The sequence below is a fragment of the Urocitellus parryii genome, chromosome 6 (genome assembly GCF_045843805.1).
Source record: "Urocitellus parryii isolate mUroPar1 chromosome 6, mUroPar1.hap1, whole genome shotgun sequence".
Taxonomy (NCBI): Eukaryota; Metazoa; Chordata; class Mammalia; order Rodentia; family Sciuridae; genus Urocitellus; species Urocitellus parryii.
The window spans coordinates 49,266,369-49,291,068 of NC_135536.1; the positions used below are offsets into that span (position 1 = coordinate 49,266,369).

Here is a 24,700-nt window from a genome sequence, read left to right on the forward strand (position 1 = left end):
CCTTGATTTCAGACTTCTAACTACACTTGAGAAAATAAATTTCTGTTGTTTTAAGCCACCAGGTTGTGGAAATTTGTTAAAGTGGCCTAAGAAATTAATACATAGATCTTTTCAAAACACTGGCTTCTGATTTTATTGTTTTTGTCTGTTGATTTCTGATTTTCAATTTTATTGGTTTCGGCTCTAAATTTTATTATTTCTTTTTATTAGCTTGCTTTAGGTTTATGTTGCTCTTGTTTGTCTAGCTTCCTAAGGTTGAAGCATATGTTATTTTAAATCTTTCTTCTTTTCTAATATTTGCATTCAGTTCTATAAATTTCCCTCTAAGTGTTTCTTTTGCTTCATCCCACAAATTTGATAAGTTATGTTTATATTTTCACTTAGTTCAAAATATATTTTACTTTCTCTTGAAACTTCATGTTTGACCCATATATAATTTGTAAGAACATTCTTTAATCTCCAAGTACATTTGGATTTTTCACAGTGGTTTGAGAGTGTGTCTTTATGATTTCTACTCCTTTAAGATTGTTTATGGCCCATAATGTGACATATCTTGGTGAATGCTTCAGCATGAGAAGAATGTGTACTCTACTGTTTGTTGTTAAATGAAATATTCTGTAAATGTCATCTAGAATTCTATCAAAGGATGGTTAAGATGGCTATTACCAAAAGACAAGAAAAAAGATAACAAATGTTGGTGAGTATGTGGAGAAAGGAAACCCTTATTCGGTGGGAATTAAATTAGTGTGGTCATCATGGAGGACAGTATGGAGGTTCCTCAAAAAAATTGAAAATAAAACTATCACATGATTCAAAAGTCCAACTTCTGTATATGTATCCAAAGGAAATGAAATAAGTATGTTGACAAGATATCTGCGCTACCATGTTCATTGCAGTATTATTTGCAGTAACCAAACAGTGGAAGTAACCCAAATGCCTATCAGTGGGCAAATGAATAAAGAAAATGTGTTATACATACACAATGGAATATTAATCAACCTCTTAAAAAAGGAAGTCACATTATTGATGACAAACATGAGTGATCCCAGGAGACATTATGCTAGGTGAAATAAACTAGACACAAAAAGACAAATGCTGTGATCTCATTATGTGTGGAATCTAAAAAGAAATGAACTCAGAAGCAGAGAATAGAATGGTGGATAGGAAATGGAGAAATATTAGTCAAATGGTGGATAGCTGAGGGAAATGGAGAAATGTTAGTCAAAGGATACACAGTTTTAGACATTCAGGATTAAAAAATTCTAGATATCTGTCATATAGCATGGCAACTATAGTTAACAGTCTTGTATTACACACTCGAAAATTCCTAAGAAAGTAGATCTAAATGTCCTCACACAAAAAAAGTAACTCCACAAAAGTAATATTAGTATATTTCTTAAGGTTATTTAATTAATTTATTTATTTGGAGAAGGGGACAAGCCAGTTCTTTAATTTGTCCTAATTAAGAAGTAGCATACTGGGGCTGGGGATGTGGCTCAAGCATGCGTGCGACCTGGGTTCGATCCTCAGCACCACATACAAAGATGTTGTGTCCGCCGAAAACTAAAATAAATAAATAAATAGATAGATAAATAGATAAATAAATAAATAAGAAGTAGCATAATAACTCTACAGCAACAATAAGAATCCTGTGTGGAAGGGTTTAAGGGAACACCTTTGCTGCTCTAAGATTTTAGGAAATGATCTTTAATCAAATGATCTATTTGAAACATGTTTCTTTAGATGCATCAAAGGTTTCAATATATATATATTTTTTAACAGCAAAAAAATAATAAATAAACAGCAGAATGCATTACAACATTTATTACATATATAGAGCTCAATTTTTCATATCTCTGGTTGTATACACAGTATACTCGCACCAGTTCGTGTCCTCATACATGTACTTTGGGTAAGAATGATCATCACATTCAACCATCATTAGGTACCCCATGCACCCTCTCTTCCCCTCCCACCTCTCTGTCCTATTTAGAGTTCGTCTATTCCTCCCATGCTCCCCCTCCCTATCCCACTGTGAATCAGCTTCTTTATACCAAAGAAATCATTCAGCATTTGGTATTTTGGGATTGGCTAAATTCACTTAGCATTATCTTCTCTAACTCTATCCATTTGCCTGCAAATGCCATGATTTTATTCTCTTTATTGCTGAGTAATATTCCATTGTGTATATATGCCACATTTTTTTTATCCATTCAACTGTTGAAGGGCATCTAGGTTGGCTCCACAATTTAGCTATTGTAAATTGTCTGCTATAAACATTGATGTGTCTGTGTCCTTGTAGTACACTGTTTTTTTTTTTTTAAGTCCTTTGGGTATAGACCAAGGAGAGGGATTGCTGAGTCAAATGGTGGTTCCATTCCCAATTTTCTAAGAAATCTCCATACTGCTTTCCATATTGGCTGTACCAATTTTTAATCCCACCAGTACTGTATGAGTGTACTTTTTTCCCCACATCCTCACCAACACTTATTGTTGTTTATATGCATAATAGCTGCCATTTTGACTGGAGTGAGATGAAATCTTAGAATGGTTTTGATTTGTATTTCTCTAATTGCTAGTGATAATGAACATTTTTTCATGTGTTTGTTGATTGATTGTACATCATCTTCTGAGACGTGTCTCTTCAGGTCCTTGGCCCATTTATTGATTGGGTTATTTGTTTTTTTGGTGTTTAGTTTTTTTAGTTCTTTATATACCTTAGTGATTAGTACTCTATCTGATGTGTGAGGGGTAAAGATTTGCTCCCAAGATGTAGGCTCTCTATTCACCTCACAGATTATTTTTTGCTGAGAAGAAACTTTTTAGTTTGAGTCCATCCCAGTATATTTTAAAGAAATGGTTTAGTTCTTCTAAGTTGATGTATTTATGTAGTGTGAGCAATCCCTTATCTTTTTTATGTCTATAAAATTGTTAGGGATATTTCTTATTTATTTCTGGAAATAAATTATTGGTAATATGTTTCTTCTTGTTGCTCTTTTGTGCATCTATCTGCTCTTTATTATTTTCTTCACTCTTGCTCTATAGTTATTTAGCTATTTCATTGAAAGGTTGTTGAGGTAGAAGCTTAGAATATTGATTTGATACATTTCCTGTTTTACTAATGTATACATTTAGTACTATAAATTTCTCGGCACTGCATTAGCTGTATCCTACAAATTTCTGTATATTGTATTTTTATTGTCATTCACTTCTGTGTATTTTTTTAAATTCTTTTTATAATTCTTCTTCACTCGTGGATTATTTAGATATATGTTGTCCTGTTCCATGTGTTTGGTGATTTTTCTGTTAGTGTAATACCTAGAGCAACATTAACTTTCTGTTATTGAGCTCTGATTTTATTATATTGTCATCAGAGAATGATTTCAGTTCTTTGGAGTTGATTGAAGTTTGTTTATGGCCCAGGATATAACCTATCTTGGTGTGTATACTGTGGGCATTGGAAAATAATGTTTGTTCTGCTGTTGTTTGGAATATTTGTGAATCCTGATTGAATGCTAGTTAGTGTTTGATGGTGGTGTTGAGTTGTTCAGTATCTTTTGGTATTTTGGGATTTTTTTGTTTTTTCTGGTTGAGAGGTATTGAAATCTTCAATTATATTTGTATATTCTATCAGTTTTTACTCCTCTTATCTTCAGTCCTGTTATTTGGTGCAAACACACTTAAAGTTACTGTGTCTCCATGGTGGATTGTCTCTTTTAGCATAATATAATGCCCTTCTTTCATATCTTTCTTGGCTTTGCAGTTTATCTAATATTAGTATAGCCACTCCTACTTTCCTATAATCTACTCATATACATTATGTTTGTAACAGATTTCTTATGCACAGAATATAGTCGTGGGGGTTTTGTTGTTGTTGTTGTTTTGTTTTGTTTTGTTTTTTTAGTTTGATTTGGTTTGGTACCATGGATTGAACCCAGGGGCACTCAACCACTAAGCCACATCCCTAGCCCATTTTTATATTTTTTATTTTGAGATATGACCTTACTAAGTTGCTTACAGCCTCACTAAATTACTGAAACTGGCTTTGAACTTGCAATCCTCCCACCTCAGCCTCAAGGGCCACTGGGTTTACAGGCATACACCCAGGTGCCCCAGATGGATCATGTTTTATAATCCTGTTAATCTCATTTAATTGTTGTATTTAGACTGTTTACATTTAGATTAGTATTTATCTACTATTTTATTGTTTTCTGTTGGTTCACTCTGAAGTTTTTTATTAATTTTTCTCTTTTGTTGTTTTTTTGTTTGGGTTTTTTTTCTTGTTTTATTTCTGTTTTTCCTGCCTTCCTGTGGGTTACTTAAACATATTTTGGAATTCCTTTTTCTGTATGTACAGTGTTTTCCGTGTTTCTCTTTTATATATCTTTTTAAATTGTTGCCATGGATATATATAAATATTATTACAGTTTTTTATGTCATTTTACCATTTCCAGTGGAACATAGAAACTTTACCAACTTAATTTTCTTTATCCTTCCTTGTTTATAATGTGTTTTAAATATATCTTCTACATACATTTAGAACCACATTAGACAGTGTTATAATTTTCTTCAATCATCAAACATAATTTTTAAAATTCAAGTAGACCTATTGTATTTCTCCATATTTTATACATAGTGTTCTTTCTTTCTTCACAGAATTCCAAGATTTGTTCTTTTAACATTTCCTTTATGTTCAGATTACTTCTACTTTTTTTAAGATAGATCTGCTTGGTACAAATGCTCCTGGTTTTCCTTCATCTGAGAATATCTTGATTTTTGCCTTATTCTTGAAGCATATTTGTCAAGGCCTAGAATAATAGATTGACAGTTCTCTCCCTTCAACCTTTGAAAAGTAATGTGCCACTTTCTTCTGTCCTCAGTAGTATCTTATTAGAATCTGCTTTAAATTATTTCCCCCCTATATGTAAGGGCCCACTCACTGAGTACTTTCAAAATTTTGTCTTTGTTTTTAGCTTTCAGAAGTTTAATTATAATTTATCTCTTCATGTACTTATGTGGATCTTCTCCATTTGGAGTCTGTCAACCTCTTGTAGGTTTATATCCCTTGGAAAGCTTTCGGTCATTATTTCTTTAGTACTTTTTCAGTTCTTTCCTCTTTCATTTTCCCTTCTCTGTCTTTGAGAACATGAATGTTAGTGCTTTTATTATGAGTTCATGAGATCATGAGTTCCTGAAGCTCTGATTTTTTTCCAGTCTATGTGTATATTGTTCATAATGGATCGTTTTTTGTGTTCTCTCCTCCAGTTCAATGATTCTTTTCTTTGTCCTCTCATTCCTCTTGTTAGGCCCATCCACTGGGCTTTTTGTTTCAGTTATTGTAGTTTTCAGTTTAAAAACTTTCATGTCTTCATTATATATTCTGTGTTTTCCATCTTCTCAGAAGCAGAAGTTTCCCTCTTTAGTTTCCAGTTATATCTGCTATTCTATAGTTTTAGTAATGGCCATAAAATGATATTTGTTACATGATAAATTTTATGATAGACTCTGTTCCCTATTCATCTATACGGTGATATGTAAATGGCTTTGTGAACATAATACTGTCTCACCCAATTCAAGAATCCACTATTGGATAATCAGTAATCTATAACTAGCCCTACATCAATTCCAAGTGCTGTTGTATGTTTTAATAGTGTTTTAAAATAGTTTAATTTAATAGATTTTTCAGTGAATCCTTGCAATTAGTTATATAGATAATTACCTTTCTTTTCTGTTCAATGAATTCAACAAATATTTAGTAACTACTAGTTTATATCACAAAATGTAGTATCCATAAGCCTTTCAGTAAATAGTAATAAACATGTTGACCAGCATATCCACTTTAAAATTCTTAAAAACTTAAGTTGTCTCACTGTATAACAAAGAGATTGTTATTCTCTCTGAAATAATTCAACAAGTTATCTCTAAATCAACTGCCATAGCAGAGGAAGCAAATCAATGGAATCATTAGACTGATTTATCATTCTCCTCACTCACACTCTTAACCATTCTGAATATATTTTCTTCTCTCTGTATATCAGTCAGAATTTAAACCTATTGCATCATAAGCTGATTTTCTCCAAAATAAGCAAGGAGGTCAACTATTATTTTCTTGAAAAGATCTTAGCAAATTAATTGATGCAGTAAATTAGGAAGTAAGAACAAACACTGTCCTCAGTAAAGAGAGCACATACTTTTGCTTTTCATACTTGCTTTGATTTTATTTATTTAATTCAGTAAAACAAGCCAAACCTGCCCTTTCTTTTTAAAGAATGATTTAAGAATGTTATCAGTAAGTGAATAAAGGTTGAGAAACTAGTTTAATTCTTTTAATTCATGAAAAACCTGTGGAAACAGGCAACTGTTTTTCAGCAAAGTATTTATAAAATGTCTGAGTGTTGTGTAAGATTATGTACAAGGTCAACTAGATACAAATCACTTCTTTTAAAACTTATACAGGTAAGAACACCTATGCCTACCCAGTTATTGTGCTAGATACTTTTCCACATAATAGATCACTTTATCTCTTTCTCATATGAACTCCATGAGTTTGTTCTCAGTGTTTTAGAGTAAAGGAAATTAATATTCAGGGAGTAAAGTATTTTCCTAAGGTCACACAGAGCGAATGACAAGACTGAAATTTGAACCTACGTTTTCTAAATCCAACCCAACATCATTTCATCAATACCAAGGTCAGCATTCTTGACATATTAGACTGGGTAATTCTTTATTGTGAAAGTGTGTCCTCTCCATTAGAGGATGTTTAGCAGGCCCTCCAACCTTCACCCACTAAATGATAGTAGTAGTATCCCTGTGATTGGAACAATTGAAAATGTTCTCTGATGGATGGAAGTACTGCCAGCTAAGAACTACTTGTCTGCATTTCTGAGATCTCACTTCTAAATTCTAATCTAAAATTTTCTATCCAATTAAAATAAATAGCTTACATAGGATACACAATTGATTGAGCAAATACTATTAAATAAATGAAATATAAGCAATAGAGTATGTATAAATTTTAGGATGGTAAATAAAATGATATCATGTAAGTCTTGATTAATACTTGGTCATAGGGGACAAGACAGGAAGTCAGGAAAAGTAGCAAAACTTGGTATTAATAGGAAAGTATCAAGTGCAAGAATAAGCTAAAACCACATGAGACATGACATAAAAACTAAGAATGAGTTCAAAAACCAGGTAAGCAGTGAGGTTGAGGAGAACATAAATATTTACAAGGAAAATATGTAAGCAGGTCATAAATCTGATAGTTTCCCAATATTTGAAGCTAAAGCAGTATAGAGAGTCAGGGGCCAGGAATATAATCAAAGCCACAGACTTGAGACAATAGATTCATGTTCCAGAATTAAGAAACACTGAAACTGACACAGAATCCACTACAGAAAGGAATCTGTTACATGTCCCTTACTGGAGTAGTGTCCATTGGAGGGCATTTTCTACCTTGACCTTCCTTTGGGTTTATTATAGTGAGCAGCATACTAGATGACTTAATCTTAATTGGTATGAATTATAATAATATGAACTATTACAAAATAAAAGTATTTTAAAGCCTCACTTTCTGTACTAAATTAGAAATATTAAATTCATTAAGATCATATAATTTTAAAACTGGAAGTGAAAATTGAAACTTTGTTTATATTACTCCAAAAATTTTGTGATAAATAAAAATATTGTGAATATTGTATGAGCCAATTATTAGACATGCTTTGAACTTCTGAGAGTAATTAAGTGATTTTTCTGCTGTTTTATCATTTTCTTACTATAACTTAAAATATATTCCAACATGATTTAAGTGCTGGTAAGTTGGAATGCTATTGCTGTGATAAAAAATGCATGGGGGGTGGTTGGGATTGTGACTTAGCATTAGAGCGCTCTCCTAGCATGGGCGGTTCGATCCTCAGCACCACATAAAAATAAAGGCATTGGGTTGTATCCATCTACACCAAAAAATAAATATTTTTTAAAAATGCATCTGAAAATAAGTAACTTTGGAAAGAGATTAAATGTTATAAGAAAATGTTATAGGACTTCCTGAATAAGGCTAACCAGTGGGTCCCTAATGTCAGTTTAAGAAAAGCTCTCTGAGGGAAAAATAGCACTAAAGCAAAAATGTGCTTCAATTTTTATAGATTTATATATACTGGCATATTCTTTCTAGTTTACCTTTATTTCTATAGGGAAATGTCCTTAGAATTATAAACATCCCAATTTATTATAGTTCTTAAGAAATGCATTCTTCCTATAAAATAAATTTAGCCTATATAAATGGAATATTAATATGTTAGCAATGGGAAGTATATCACAACAAGAAATTGAAAAAAAAAGTTGACAATTATTACAAATTCTGAGGAGGAAAAGAGTATGATCCAAGAGAAACTAACAAAGAGGAAATATCAAAATTTAGATTTGAAGAATCACAGTGGCTTCTGAGGAAGTGGTGTTTATGCTGCAATTTAATAGATGAATAGGAGTTTGTCCTATTTTGCATTTTCTTCTCTGCTAGAAGGGTTAGGGCTGATTCAATTGCTTGCCTTTCTTTGTTTCAGTTTTTTCATCAAGAAATTAGAAATATTATTGAGACTCTTCACACAGGTGTTATCAGGTCTAGTGAGTTAAAAATATATGTTATTATTTTAGAATTTTTTTCTGAGTGCAATGAGATGCTATTGCAGAATTTTAAGTAACATTATCTACTATATCTTTTTGAAAAAAAAATCATTCCAACTATTGCTTCTGTCCAAGAAAGTTTTGGTGAAAATTTAAAGGTTCCCAAGGCATTGTGAATGATGAGTAGCTTTTTTTTTTTTTTTTTTTTTTTTTACAGCTTGAGAGTAAAGGATCTAATCACATGTCTATCTGCAAATCATTCTAGTTTTATATGTACTAGCCAAGTGACCAGAGTTTAGCAACAGTCTCTCTTCTTCTGGACTAATTTGAATCTTGAAATGATTTCTTTTGATATGCTAACTGTCCTGGTTTCATGTCCATTTTATTTCTGTGTGACACCTACTCCAAAGTGAGACCACTATAAAGGCTCGTGGGTAACTTAAAAGAAGAAATTTATAATCACTTCAGTTTGAAGAGTTTTAAATATCAGACTGTATATTAAGTCAGTGCTAAAGTTCACTGACTAGCTTTTTGCAGATTTAAGAATTATATTGCTTTCTTTCACATTATCAACCTGTATTATATAGTTAGGTTGTTGTAGTTCAAGTCTCCAATTGACAGTTCCTTTGTATGCATATACTGAAATGATTTTATTTAATAAAAAAAGAACATCTCCTGTGTGGATTTTAAATTTCCCTTATTAAATATTTATATTTTCAAAATGTCTTTATTTAATTGAGTGAGGTGCTTGGTGCCATTTCAAAATAACCTCAGGTGGTAGGTGTAATGACATATCAAAGATTTGACCTTTAGCATTTTAGGATTCTATTTATCTGCATTTTCTTCTGCATTCATTTAGTCTTAATTTATATGCTATTCCTCTGGATGATTTAATGAGTGAATGTATTTGGCCCAAGATTCATTAATCATAAAAATATATATCTGAATACATATTATTTCTGTGCCTTCATTTATATCTCAACTGTGACAAGTAGAAAATTCTGTGTATAAGGTTGATCAGTATTTGCACAAACCTCATTCATTCTCATTAAGTGCTTAGCAGAATAGACCCTGATCCCCTAAACTGATGCCCATTCTCCTACTTCTCACTTCTTTGCAGTCAGCTTATTATATTCCTTTATTTACCTAGAGATACTTTATTTTCCAATTCTCTGCTATTCCTTTTAAAGAAAATTGAATGTAATATTTACACTGATATAATTAAATTAACATCTTCCAGCATCTTTCTGTGTGCTTTGCTAGCGTAGATAATCATTTACTGGGTAGCTTGCAGCGTAGAAGCAGAGTTATAGAATAATTATTAATTATTTTATATCACAATAATATAGTGATATAAAAGTTATTTTCATTTGTGCATGTTTTTCTGTATTGATTTTGAGAAGTAAAGATTCTAAGTGGAGTTAAGGAAATGGATCATTGATCAGTTAGCCTATGTTACTTATATTTTAATTATTTTTGTATTTTCTCAGTTTACACAAATCTTTATCTCAAGAAGAAAACCTGAAGGATCAATTTAACCATACACTTAGTACTTATGAAGAAGCTTTAAAAAACAGAGAGAACATTGTTTCCATCACTCAACAACAGAATGAGGAACTTGCTACCCAACTGCAGCAAGCTCTGACAGAGCGAGCAAACATGGAATTACAGCTTCAGCGTGCCGTAGAGGACTCCCAAGTGGCCAGTGAAAAGGTTCAGAAGTAAGTAAAATGTTCTTTTATTATTTTAAAAACATAAAAACACTTTCTTCTGAAAATAAGCAATATATAATTATTGTTCATGCCATTAGTAGTTCAAGTCAAAAGTAGAACCAAATGAACTATTTCACATTGTATATAATAAACATGTTTAGGGTCAAAAAGTCACTTGCTTGGCAATAGTTGTTACTATTTAGGACAAACCATTTATTTTTGATAACTGATCTACATTAGTTTGTGGAGGCCACATTATTGAAATCATTCCATCCTCCCAAGTTGATAGGCAAAGTTATTTGCAAGAGGAAGAGGCAGTCAAGTTACTACCTGCACTCATTTAGCTTCACAATAATCCTGCTGGAGTTGAGATCATCTGTGACCTTGCAATTTGAGACCTCTAGATGCAGTGAATCCAGTACAGTGAAATTAATTTTCTTGTGTTGTTCTTCTGAAGTATTCAATGCTACTATTCACAGCGCATAATTACATTTGTTTATTTTGAATGATCTTTCCATTTTTTATTAAAATTTAAATAAAGCTGCATAATCAGTCAGTCTTTATGACAGCTAGCAGAATGTTAACAACTTACCAAGCAAAGAAGTCACTTGTTAATTTATGGGGCTTGAATGTTGTAGCAGAATTTTCTGAGGAAGCTTTAATGTAATAAAACTTGTCATTTTAACCTTCTTTGTGTGTTGTTAACAACATAACATCATTCACATACCTAATCACCTTCAATTTCTAACACATACCTTTTCCTTAATCTTTTTTTCAGTTTTATAGTATGAAGTAATGCTTACTTGCTTTAAGGTTTCTTACTTTCTGTGACTTCTTATTTGAAAATTAGTCATTTCAACTACTTCCTTAGCATCTCTGAAGTTATATTTCAATTAAAGAGCCCAAAGTCAGGTGAATCTGTAGTCAAGACCATTTTTCAAACAGTTTAGGGATTATGCATATTAATATTTACTACCTATGTACCTTGTAGCTCTTGATTTATATAAGCATTATATTTTGTAAGTTTAAAGATTAGGTTTATATTCAATCAGAAACTATCTAGTTTTTTACAATGTGCACTAAAAGTCTAAGAACACTGATGGGTAGATGGATCTCACTTCATCATATATTGCAATTACTAACTGGACTATCAGGATCTGATTTAGTTCTGTTAGCTAAAAGTCTATAAATAATACAAATTTCAAAGTTTTCTTTACACATAATCTTTTAATATCTATCCATGACTAAAATTCCTTGAAATAGTTTGCAGAGACCAATTCAGTTCTCAAAAAAACTTCGGAAATATTGCTAACTTTTTATTTTTTAGAACCTATCAACTATCATTATCATTAACTTTTTGCACACCAAGAAGTAGAACATTATTTTAGATAAGGCTTGAATTATAATAAATGTAACTGTTGAACGGACTCATTATATCATCCTATTTTGCATACTTAATCACAGAAAGAAACTGTTTTTTGGAATGGCACCAGTCCATGGATCAAAGTCTAAGTACAACAGCCATGTCATTCACAAGTGTTAAATGTTAAATCTTTTATTCTGATTTCCAACAAGACATAGGAGAAATATTATCACACTTTCCTTTTTATATTCAATTCATTGTACTTCATTTTAGTTTGCATCAATTAAACAAAGTATATTTTTGTCCCAGTTAATGTGGCCATCAGTCTTTTATTGTTTAAAAAGGAAGTTATCCTCTAAAAAGAAACTATAATAAGATTTTTGGGGCAGGGGATGTGAGCTCAGTGTTATAATGCTTGCCTAGCACGTGTGAGGCCTTGGGCTTGATCCCCCGCACTGAGAGAGAGAGAGAGAGAGAGACAGACAGACAAACAGACACTGACTTTGTAAGAAAGTATTCTCCATACAATAAAAAATTACTACTGTTAGCATACATTTTTTGGACATTCCCTTGAAAATATATAATATTCCATGAAATTTCAAATTTAAACTAAAGAGGTCCATATTTCCTCTTTTCCCTTTGCAACCAAATTTTTTGAATACCTAATCTATCTCTAAATTTTTTAATTCCCATTTATTCCTCTTCTATTCATTACTCTGGCTAACTTTTATGCTAAAATTGTTCTTTCAATATCACAAATAATTTCCTAACTCCTAAATCAAGGACCCATTTTAAACCACATTTTTAACATACAACTAATACATGATTATGGTAAAAATAAATGAAGTTCTTATATCTTCAGCAGTATTAACTCCTGCCTTGGATTCCAAATGTATATGTTTGAACTTGGATATTTTATTTTTAAATGCTGTGTTAATTTGGATAGTTACACAACTGTCACATAACATTACTGTAAGCATTAGCTGAAATAATATAAGCAACACTTTTAGAACAATGTGTGCTATATATCCCCTCCTTCTTTTGCATATCTCCTCCTTCTCTGGTCATCTCCCTCCATGCTACACTCATTGCTCAGAGGGGATGTACATTTTCAAGATTAAATGTCTTTGCATGTGTTGATCTCTTTGCTCAGAGTCTTTTACTTTCTCCCCGATGAGAACCTTATTCATTTTGTGAAAGTTGACCATACAGGACAGAAAACAGGCTTTGTTGTCAAGTCTGAAAGTCCTGGCTTTGAATCTCTACTCTCCTACTTATTACATGTGAAATTTTTACTTAAGTAAAAGTTCCTCAGATAAACTCAGTAATTCTGCCTTCACAGGAAGGGTTCTCGTGAGGAAGAAATTGAATAGCATATGCAATGCCTAGTGCAGTGCCAGTAATTATTAAAAGCAGTCTCTAAATGACATTATTTGTATTGTGATATTCATCAAAAAAGCAAAACCAGTTCAATTACATCTTTTCTGCTAAGTCTTTTCCAACTTCCTAGAAAGTAAATTCACTCCCTTCCATGTGTTGTCATAGTATTGGAGCAGGGGGCATTAGTGTATTATTAGAAGCCATTCCAGTCAACAGTACACTCATTTAGTTGGACCTTATAACTTGTTGCCATGCCCAAAGATAGTTACTGTACTTTATTATTTATAAGTTTATATGTCTTCCTACTAGATTGTGCATCCCTTGAGAGTAGATAACATCCTAAAATTTTACATGATGAATGCTTTATGAATATTGTTTGGAAAACAAGAAGAGAGACAAAAAGCTTATGTTCTAAAGTCTAGAGATTACATCAATGTTAAGACCATGTAATATGATCACAGAATATTATTTTAAGACTTTTATTTTACTACTTTTCTGTCCATTTCTACTCCATTTCTTTTAAGGAATATATCTGCCAGCTATCCCAAAGTAATGATTCTTTTTTTTTTTTTAATGGAACTGAGGATTGCACCCAGAGTAATCTACCACTGAGGCACATCCCCAGCCCTTTCTATTTTATTTTGAGACAGGATTCCACCACCAAGTTGCCCAGGCTGGCCTTGAATTTGTGATCTCCTTGCCTTATCCTGCAGTCATGGGTATTGCAGTCATCCGCCACTGTGCCTGGCCCTACATGATTTCTCTAAAGATTATTGCTACATAATTCTTAGGAAATGTTATCCATTTCCATAAGCTTAACCCACTACCTATTAGCCAAATAACTTCCAAATCTTCTTCTTATAGTACTCACCTCTCTGCTAAGATCTAGTCTCATGTTCCCAAAACTCTTTACTTTGCCCTCCCCTGAAAATAAAGTTCTCCAGTATTTTCTGTCTCAGTTAATGAACTTCAACACACTATTTTTTACCTTTCACATTTACTTTGGCACCAATTTCTGCTGTGTCTACTGCCTAAATGTCTTGATTCCGTTCGTCCCATCCTTACTGGTTAGCTCTATTACACCAAGTCCTCATCATTCCTCATCTGGACTATCTCAATAATTATAACACTATTCTATCTGCCTTTATTTCTCCTGAGTTTGTCTTTCCTAACTGCCATCAGACCTAAAACAAATCAAACATGAAACATAAATATTACTTCCTCATAAAATCTCTCATATGAGGCCTATCCCTGGCCCTCTCCCACTGTTCTAGTATCATTTCCTCACACAGTCCTTCTTCTTTGAACATGTTCCTGCCTTTTAGTGCACTGCCAAGCTTTTGTTAATTCCTGAAGTCCAGCCTAAACATTACCCCCATTATAAAGCTTGAACTGGCTTCTTTCTTCCATTGTTTATTTTCTCCTTCTATTTGGTTTTCATAGTACTTAATCCATACCTTTGTTAGAGTTCTTAACCATCTAGGTGTTATAATTGTTTCATACGTTTATTTTCTACCTCCTCTCTACCCTCTCTCCCAAATTTCCTAAGATATGGATAGTGTCTTGTTCATCTTCATATCATCATCTCTTCCACAAACTCACACAGATGTCTGCTATAAAGTAAGTTCTCCATAAATACTTAGGAAAAATGAGCTGAAGCAATTTAATAGATTGATAAAATAATAGGAATAAAGTAAAAGCTGGTCTGGTCAGGTCAGGAATGTACAGGAAAAATTCAGATATACTCTCATCTACTTTAAGCCCTAGATAAAAAGCGTTTCTCCTAATCCAGTGCCAAATCTAACCAGTTTCATAGAAAATTATGGCCCTCATGATGGATCCTGCCCACCTCCTCTCACTGGCACCGCCTTCTCCTCTCCTGGAATCTCATTACCAAACTCTAACCTTTGCTCTAAAAACCCACTTCCCTCAAGTTTAATTACAATTAAGACTGAAAATCTTTAGTGATGGTAGAAAGAGAACATATACTATTGCTAATTGTAGAATTTTAAATTCATGTTCTATCATTCTAGACATAAGAATTAGCATTCATAAGCTGGCTTACAAATATGTACAGGATAAAAATCAATGAATACAAGAAACTCATTGCCCAAAAATAGTTTTTGGCCCATCTGTCATAAAACCTAAAATTTCACTGATGAAGATTCATCGCTTTGGTTGAGCACTATGTACTTCTATTATTTATAGGACAAACTTCTCTTAATAGTTTCACCAAGGACCATTTCCATTCTCCATTTATTCAAGCAAAACTGACATACCAATCCATCTGATGAATGTTTTTAATTATGAAATTTAAAACTTGATACTTCTTGCTGTATTTTATTTTCCACCTATAGGTATGCTTATTGTGTCCTGAAACAAAACTTCCAAAGAATTTTAAGAATACATGTTGCAATATTTAACATGCCTAAGCTGACATAATTGCTTAAAATAAAAGTAATTACAATCATGTTTATAACTTTTGAAGATCTCTCAAAGATTTAGATTTTTACATTGAAATAGTTTTTGTCACATATTATCTGTACTGTGGGCCCAACTTACAGTGATAAAATTCAAATGCTCTCCTAAACTATAGCTATATAGTTAATAAACCAAACAAACAGATGTAGAAAAATTTAACTTTAAACATATTTTCAAGAAAAGATTTGTCAACTTTCAGAACTAACTTTCTGTCCACATACTTTTCTATAAGAAAAATAGAGTCAGATGTTTAAATGTTACATGAATACTTGTCATTTAAATTTTTTGTAAGATAATTAAAATATCAGTGGTCAGGATGAAACAGTTTAATTGATAGATTTTTACAGATAGATTTTTTACAAAATTGCCTTTTGAAACATAGAGCACCCTGCATCTTTTGAGCAATATGGATAAGAAAAAACAACACAGAACAATAATAGTCTTTCCTGCCCTTCAGCCAAATGCTGATTTCTATGAAAAAGTTGATCTTACAAAGAAATCATGAATTCTCGGCCTGGTTTCCTGGATGATGAGTAAGAACTAACTGTAGTTCCCTTGGAAGTTCAGGGGAGTCACCATAGTGTTACACAAGGGTTCTTAGCGTAGAGCAAACATACTTCCCACAAACTCCACTGCTTAATCTGTTTGCAGGTTGAATTATAAAACAGGATAGAGACTCTGGGTGCTGGGAAGGAGAACAGAGCATTTCCAAAGTCCTTGATTTAAAAAATAAAAAAGCCTACTATTTTCATCAAAAGACTTAAATAGAATTTTCAGTTTTGTCACTAGCTTTAGAATCCAATTTTAACCAGAAGGAAAAATAATTATGCTAAAATATTCCCAAGTAGCTAATATGAAAAGCCTCTGTAACTTTTTTTCTACAATTGCATGGTCTTTTCAATAAAATTATTCTGCTTCTTGTCAATTTTACCTGTGATGCTTCTCCTATAAAATCTTGTGTGGGCTATAAGTTAGTTCTAGGGCAGCATTGCATATATGTGAATACTGTAAATACTTATGGAGTTAATTGAAGAATACACTTCAGAAATTCTCAACTGAGCACGAGATATAAATCAATTTTTAATGTAATGTTTAAAGTGGACTTTGATTCATTAGTACTGTTAATAAATGGGAAGACTTAAAATTTCTCTGGAAATTGCTCTTTAAAATGTTTTTGTGTGTGTGTGTTTGAGATTTAAAATGTCTGTGAAACGTGACACATACCTCAGCAAATAATAGGTCAAATAGCTAATTTATTTGTGATAGTTTATCTACAAATGCCTTCCCTAATCAGCTTTTGAAGATATTTTCCAAATCTAGAAAATTAGATAATTGCTTTATTATGATTTACATGTGGAAGATGTACTCAGATAACGCCTGAGCAATCACTGTAAGATGTACAGCATTTAAACATGCTTCATTTCTACTCCTGGACATGTGATAGGCTTTTCTTTTTTTATAGGCTTTTAAAGAATTTAGTATTCCAGACTTGTGAATCACAGACCTGTTTTTAAATTACATGATTATGTACTTAATTTATGAAATATAAATCTTATATTCTTTCAAAAACTAATGAGTAGTTTATTAAAAATATTGATTATATTATATATTTATATACATAGTGGATTGCCTTTTTCATTCATCTAATACCTTAAGTAGATTTCTTTAGAACTACTTTTATTGTACCCAGAGATACATACCATGTTTGACAGATATATAATGTATTCATTTATTTATAAAAACTAAGAAATTCAGGATTACATCTTAACATTTAGGAAATGTCTCACTTTGACATTAAGAAACAGTTTCAATTGTCTGGTTTATTCCTTTATACCAGGGAAGGATTAATGTAGGATTACTAGGATTGGAGCCTAACCCAGAATTTGAGAGATTCCCAAAGGAGTAGAAAGTGAAAGCTTTGTGCTAAAGAAGAAAAGGAGCTCTCTAAACCTAAGGTTCTACACTTTCCATGATAAGCTAGATCTCTTTTACAGTAAACTATATGGAAAGAATAAAAATTTGAATAAATGTAAGAACTAAAAAGTTAAATTGTAATAAGACTTCTTGCATTTGATCTACTTCTGCATTTCATACTCTCTCTTCAAATAAATGAACTAGAGTTGGGCTACTGTACATTTTTACATACTAAGATAGATAAACAGGTTTCATACAAGCAAACAGAGTAATGAAAGAAAATGAACAAAAGACTATGAGAGATACACACTTTTTCCCTTCAGGACTAAATAAAATAAAGGAGTTTTTTGTTGTTTTCCATCAACCCCTCTTCTACAGTGATTAGAAGTCAGAGATGGAGTTCCTGTCATTTTAGAGAAATTATAGAATACACTTACAATTTTCAGGTATGTGATAGGCTAAAAACCCAGTACCAAAGGAGTTCTTATACCTCAGAGAAATTCAGATGTGATTTTCACATCTTATTTATCTGTGAAGATAAAATTCATGTATGATCTAACAAGTACATTTTTCCTTGATTCTAAGCTGCAGTCAAAATCCTTGTTATTATTTAACTTTTAACAGGCTGTGTAGCTCCTGTATACTTATATAAAGTTAGAATCCATTCATCTTATTTGAGAAAGTAGTTAAAAATTTGGTAAAAATAAGATGTATAAAATGATTTAAACTCACTAAGGTTTCTTAGTGGATCTCCTGCTCGTATACTTTAAAATGTTTTATAGTAGTAAAGGAAAAGGAATCTACTGTAAAAATTAGAATTTTAGATTTTTATCATCCCTGCTTGGATGTTGCTCAACCTCATTATATTTGATATAATATGCTTCTTATAATGTATCATACACTTTATACTCCATAAAATTCAACTTAGAATTTCCCCATTCACTTTCTCTATTCTTAAATATATAGATATCTACTTGTCAATTTAGAAAATTTACAATATAATCATCTAAAATCTATGCACAAAGTTGTACAATTTAAATGGTAATTTTAAGCTTTCTTATAAAGTATAGGTCATATTCTCAAAATATAATTGGAAAAAAACTCAAATGAACCCGAGATTAAATAGAAGTGCAAATTTTATTTGGATTCTAAGATCTATGATTAATTCTATTAGGTCAAGAATTTGCCCTCATGTATATTTAGGTCCCTGATAAATTTATAGAATAAAAAAAATCATTTTCTTGTTTCAATGTAATTTAGCCTGATGGTAAAATCATAAATACTGCCTATATGTAAACTTGATTCTGGAAAAAACTCTGTAACAATATTGTATATAGTAGTAGCTAAAGTATATCCTTTATTCCTTACATTGTTATGTATTCTTGAACAACTAACTCAACAGAGGCAGTCTTTCTCATCAGTTTTTAACTTAAGTACAATATAATGAAAAAATTGTTATACTATTGTATAACTTTGTCAGGTGTTTAGAAAGACTAACTAGATGTTAAAAAATAAAAAAAAAAAAATAAGGCTCCCCAAATAGTAAATAGTAAATACCATTGAGAACTCACTAATTTTAACATCCTAGTTGCTTTGGCATTTATACCATGCAAACTAATAGAACATCATTAATTTACTTTTTTCTTTGCCACATACAGCAGTATCCTAAAAACATGTATATGCTTATGTTCTTTCTCTTTATTTTACCATTTGCCATAGAACAAGCTACATAACGATAAAAATAACAAAAACATAATTCTATCTTGAAACATTTTACTTAAACTAATCTGCCTCCTGGGCTGAGTTATGTGTACTTCAAATCAGTCTTCCAAGTTCCCCACAACTGACTCTCAGAGGGCCTAATCTTTCCCAGAATGATGGGAGTAGCACAGTTCAAGAACAAGAATGAATTTCTGTATAATCACACCACAATGTGAGGTGACCCTAAGACAGAGAACTGACCAGATACACATATGGGTTTTAGGAAGACTTTCTGATGCTCTTTTTTAACACAGCTGTGAGAAGAATGTGACTAAGACCCAATAGTCATTCTTGAGTAGAGCTGGCAAAGGAAACCATGAGGAGAAGAGAATTTAACACATGGGTGTAAGAGAGTACGGCTTCATTGATGCGATCTGAGGGGAATGCCTAATGACTGGAAGAATCAAACTTGGCAATGAAAACACAAAGGTCTTTTCATCAATTCAAACGCAGACTCTAAAGCTGCAGATGGTCACCTCCAGCCTTGTCTATTCAGTGTGGGGTTTTATAAAATGGCACTTTGGTGAATACTAATAGATCAAAACAAAGATTTAATAATGTAAAGATGTGGTGTTCATTTTTAAATGAGTATACAGGTCAGTGTCTCAGAAAAGGATAAAAAGAGTACCTCTTATATGTGGGTCTTAAGTCTTTTTGTTATTTTTCAACTTTAAAAATAAATGACATCTTTAATATACAGATTGTGCTTTATGGTGAAGTTTACATTATGAATAAGAGACCAAAATTGGGCTTTACATGCTCATTCATTGATTTCATTGCTTCTGTGTGAAGACTGTCAATATATAATGATGGTTAATGTCATTCTTTAATGTTTTCTTGAAGCTCACTTAATATGATAATTATATGTTGCTAAAAGTTAGAAAATCATGACAATTATTTTGCATACTAAAGGACAATTCACTATATTCAACTTGTTAACTTATATTTATATCACTGTCTTAATTTAAGTTAGATTATGGCATGTTTTTTCAAAATATTCTTTATTATTAGACTTGGTTAGATAGTTTATAAAATTCTTAAGCTAAATCCAAACAAATGAAGCTTTATTCAAGAAAAACCTTAAAATATAAACTTAATAATACCTTTCTTCACTATTTGTGAAGTAAATATGATGACCAATTTTGTATTCCTAAAGCTTTTATCTAGCAAGTTACACTAACATAAAAATTGAAACACTAAAATTGTATGTTTTAAAGGGGAGGAAACTTAGTGTCTAGTAGAAATATCAGTGAACTAGCAGGACCCTCAGTTGTAGCTAGTTATGTACAAATAATTAAATTCTTTATTTAAATAATTAAATTCTGTTTCCTCTCAATATGCTGGCCTGGAAGATACAGCTTATATACTTGCTCTCTTCACTTCAAAATATAGCTATAAAAATCAAATTAAATGCTTGTGCATAAAAGTGCTTTGGAAGGTATAAGGTACTATATAGATGTAATATATAGTCATTTCATTATATACATTTTAGATTTTGGAATTATTACTATCTCCTTGGAACCATAAATAGTAAGGGGAAAAAATATTTTAGCTTCAGAGACAACATAAGTACTATCTGACTTCTGAAAAAGTGTTTGTTTTTTTTTTTTTTGGCCATAGGTCTTAGAACCTGGAAGTAAATGGGTTCAATGCATTGTTATGCATTGCTGGTGGGAAGGCAAAATGATAAAACCCCAAAGAATTTGACTATATCTAACAAAATAACAGGCATTTACTCTTTGAGGATAAACCTCTATGAATCCATCCTGAATATATACCCCTGCAAATATGAAATAACATAAGAATTAAAACATTATTTTTAACTGCAAATAAAAACCACCCAAATAGTAGGGTAGCTAAATAAACTGTGGTGCATCCATATAGGAGAATACACTGCAGCTATAAAAAATATAATAAGGAATATATGTGTAAAACGATTTGAGTGGTTCCCCATGTGCATTGTTAACTGAAAAAAACCCAAGTATTTATACTACTTTTTAATGTGAAAAGTAAGAACAAAAGGAACAGAAAAGATAAACCAAAAACTAATGAAAAGTATTATCTCTGGAGGTTAAAAAGGAAAGGATGGAAAAACAACTTTTCTAATTATGCCAATTTGTAAAGTTTTAACTTTTGAACCATGTAAATGTTTCCAATATTCCAAAATTAAATCAAATTTCAAAATGAAAATAAAAGACCTAAAAGTATTTGAATACAAGTAGAAGTAAATATATCTGTGTATCAAATTGATAAAGAGATTAGTAAAAAGAAAATAACCAAAGTAACTTCTGATTGTCATACCTTGTGGCAGATTATTCTAAGGATAAAAGAAATGCCTAGAAATCTTGTTTTGCAGTATTGTTCATAGTTCATAGTACTATTGGTATCAGCGCTTTTTGGCTCTTTTGAGGTGCTAGGAATCAAACCCAGGGCCTCACATGTACCAGGCAGCAAGCACTCTACCCCTAAGCCACATCTCCAGGCCTGGTATCAGCATTTTGAAACATGTTTATGTATATCATTGGATTGAATAAATAAATAAATATTATTAGGAAACTAGGTGTTCACTATTAAATAAATGGCATTAGGAAAAAGAAACTTCACTATTAAATTTGGGCTGAAAATATCAATATGAACTTCTGAAACTGTTCTTAGCTCTATCCACTGAAAAGGCCTATAGCAGTGGAAACACACAGCACCCAGATTTGTTTATACCATGCCCCATTGAAAGAATCCAAAGCTTCTGGGTCAGGGAAAATATAAAGTGAATCTCTGGTATCCGTTTGTGCCAAAAAGCAAGAAAGTGCTCAAAGTATTTGTACTGAAATTTGAAAAAGACAAAGGAGCCAGGCTGAAGAGGTCATGACCACTGACCAAATTTGGGACAATTTGTGTATCAACAAAAGAACTCTATTTGATTATAGACTATTGAACTCTTACATCTTTGAAGAAAGATGTTTTGAAATAAAGATACTTTTAAAAAGACAGAGATGAAGGGCTGGGGTTGTGGCTCAGTGATAGAGCACTTGACTAGCATTCATGAGGCACTGGGTTCAATCCCCAGCACCACATTAAAAAAAAAAAAACTAAATAAATAAACAAAGTAAAGTATATATGTTTTTAAAAAATGACAGTGATGGAGGATGGGGGTGTAACTTTTTTACAGAAGAATTTTAGTATTAAATGTAGATACAATGATAGAGTTAGAAATTTACCACTTTGTAACTCCAAGTATAATTAATTGAAACGAATACCAGCAATCAACCTTATAATTAGTTAAAAGACACTACTTTGGCACTAGACTAAGTTAGTCTAAGTAGTGTGGGAAAACTTACTTCACATATGCTAAGGAGTTTAGAGCTTAAAAATTAGGGGCCTAAACATAGAGATTTAGGATGTCAAGTACCTTTGAACAATATTTAGGGATTTATTACTAAAATTTACTTTGGAAAATTCTCTGACTCAAGTATTCTGTGCTTATGTAAATGATAGTAGAGATATAAACCTCTTGTCAAAATTTATTTTTATGGGCTGGGGCTGGGGCTCAGTGATAGAGCACTCGCCTTGCATGTGCAAGACCCTGGGTTCGATCCTCAGCTCCACATAAAAATAAATAAGTGAAATAAAGGAATTAAAATATATTTTTTTTAAAAAATGTTCTTAAAATTTATTTTTAAGCAAACTTTTTGCCTTAGAAACTTTAAAATTTTGATATTGTTTATCATGAAGTTTTCAATGAATTTTGATTTTGTGGGGGCTACTTGGGATTAAATCCAGGTGTGCTTTACCATTAAGTTACATCACCAGACCGTTCCATTTTTCTTTTGAGGCAGGGTCTCCCTAAGTTACTTAGGACCTCATTCAGTTGCTGAGGTTGGCCTGGAACTTATGATCCTCTTGCCTCAGCTTCCTGAGTCACTGGGATTACAGGCATGCACTACTGTGTCCAGACAGTTGATTTTTATTTTAAAAAATATTTCATTAGAATATTATCTTGATCTCTGAGGGTTTTTTTGCAGCCCTGAAATAAGTGCTTTTAACGGCAGACACAACATCTTTATATGTGGTGCTGAGGATCGAACCCGGGCCTCACGCATGCCAGGCGAGCACGCTACCGCTTAAGCCACATCCCCAGCCCACTCATATTATTTCTAATGAATGATATTTTATGTTCAGGAATATGGTGTGAATCTTAAAAATTATGGTTCTTTGCAGTCTATGAAATTTGGCCAGGTTTTTAATTTTATGCCATCCAGAAATCTACTACTACCTAAATTTCTCTTTGTTACTTTATGTTCAGTACACTGAACTTTTGGCAGCTATTTCTTTGTTGTTATTATGATTCATTTTCTGTCTAGATCAAGTATCATATATATCAACAAAAGGGTCCTAATTGCATCCTAGACCCTAAATGTTGATTTTAATTTGATAATATATGGTTTTTATGAATCAGAGTTAAGTCACATAAAGAAAATGACTATCACCACGCCAGCTTAATAAGTTGAATATTACTTTTACTTTGTAGGCCCATGGCTTAGTCTGAAATTTGAAGTTGCATTGATATATTATCTCTACTAGTCTCCCAAAGGATGTTGCCAGTCTTTTGAATTAAACTTGAATAAGGTTGATTTGTATTCCCTGTTAATCAAAATTTGAAATGTTGACTTTAGAAAATTTCATTCAGTGCTAATTATATATGACTTTTATGAAAGTTAGGAAGGAAAGAATCCTACATTTTAAAGTTTAGTATCAGCCTAAAACCCTATGAAAACAATAGTGAGTAGCTTAATAAGCCATCTTAATAAGATACCTTAATAAAACTAACCAGTTATTCTAGCTTGCTGCATTTCACTTGGCAGTATAAAATCAGTGATTCACTTTCTCCATCAGTAATTGAAACTTTTCTGGGTTTAAAATGATCTAAAACCTTAGCAACGTCATAGCAACACTTCTCAGCCTATCAACTCTTGAATCTCTCTAATAGCAATATATACTCTCTAGGTAGTGTTTTAAACATTCTTTTGGCATTAGTATAAGAATAGAAGTTAATTTACATCGATTGCCTTATAAACTTTATTTAAACACAGTCTTTAATATTCATAATGTGTAATATCACATGGTGTTTGTCTTCAGCTATGGAAGAAAAAGCATAATTTGTTAAATTTTATAATGGTATATTAAGTTTGATTTAGGGACTGAATATAAATAAGAAAGTAGATTAAAATTTATAACAGGTTATGGCATTAAATAACTCCTTATAAGATGATATTTGGAATTCTTAACATTTTACTTTTAAAATGTAATAATAGAAGTTTTTTAGCCTCCATTTGCTAGAATATTTCTTCAAACAGCACATTATGGGCATTTTGGTCTTTACTCCAATATATGAAAAACTAAATTAAATATTATTATTCCATTATTTTCTCTCTTTAACTTTGTATTTTAAATAACAGCTATTTGATAGGCA

General features: G+C 31.9%; 1 protein-coding gene across 1 annotated transcript in view; it reads left to right on the plus strand.

Moving 5' to 3' along the window:
* Nucleotides 1–24,700, plus strand: part of Mipol1 (mirror-image polydactyly 1) — a 323,741-nt gene that overhangs the window by 275,761 nt on the left and 23,280 nt on the right. Inside the window, exon 13 of the mRNA XM_026408983.1 lies at nt 10,113–10,343. Within this exon, the coding sequence (XP_026264768.1) occupies nt 10,113–10,343 (231 nt within the window). The remainder of the gene's footprint in view (nt 1–10,112; nt 10,344–24,700) is intronic.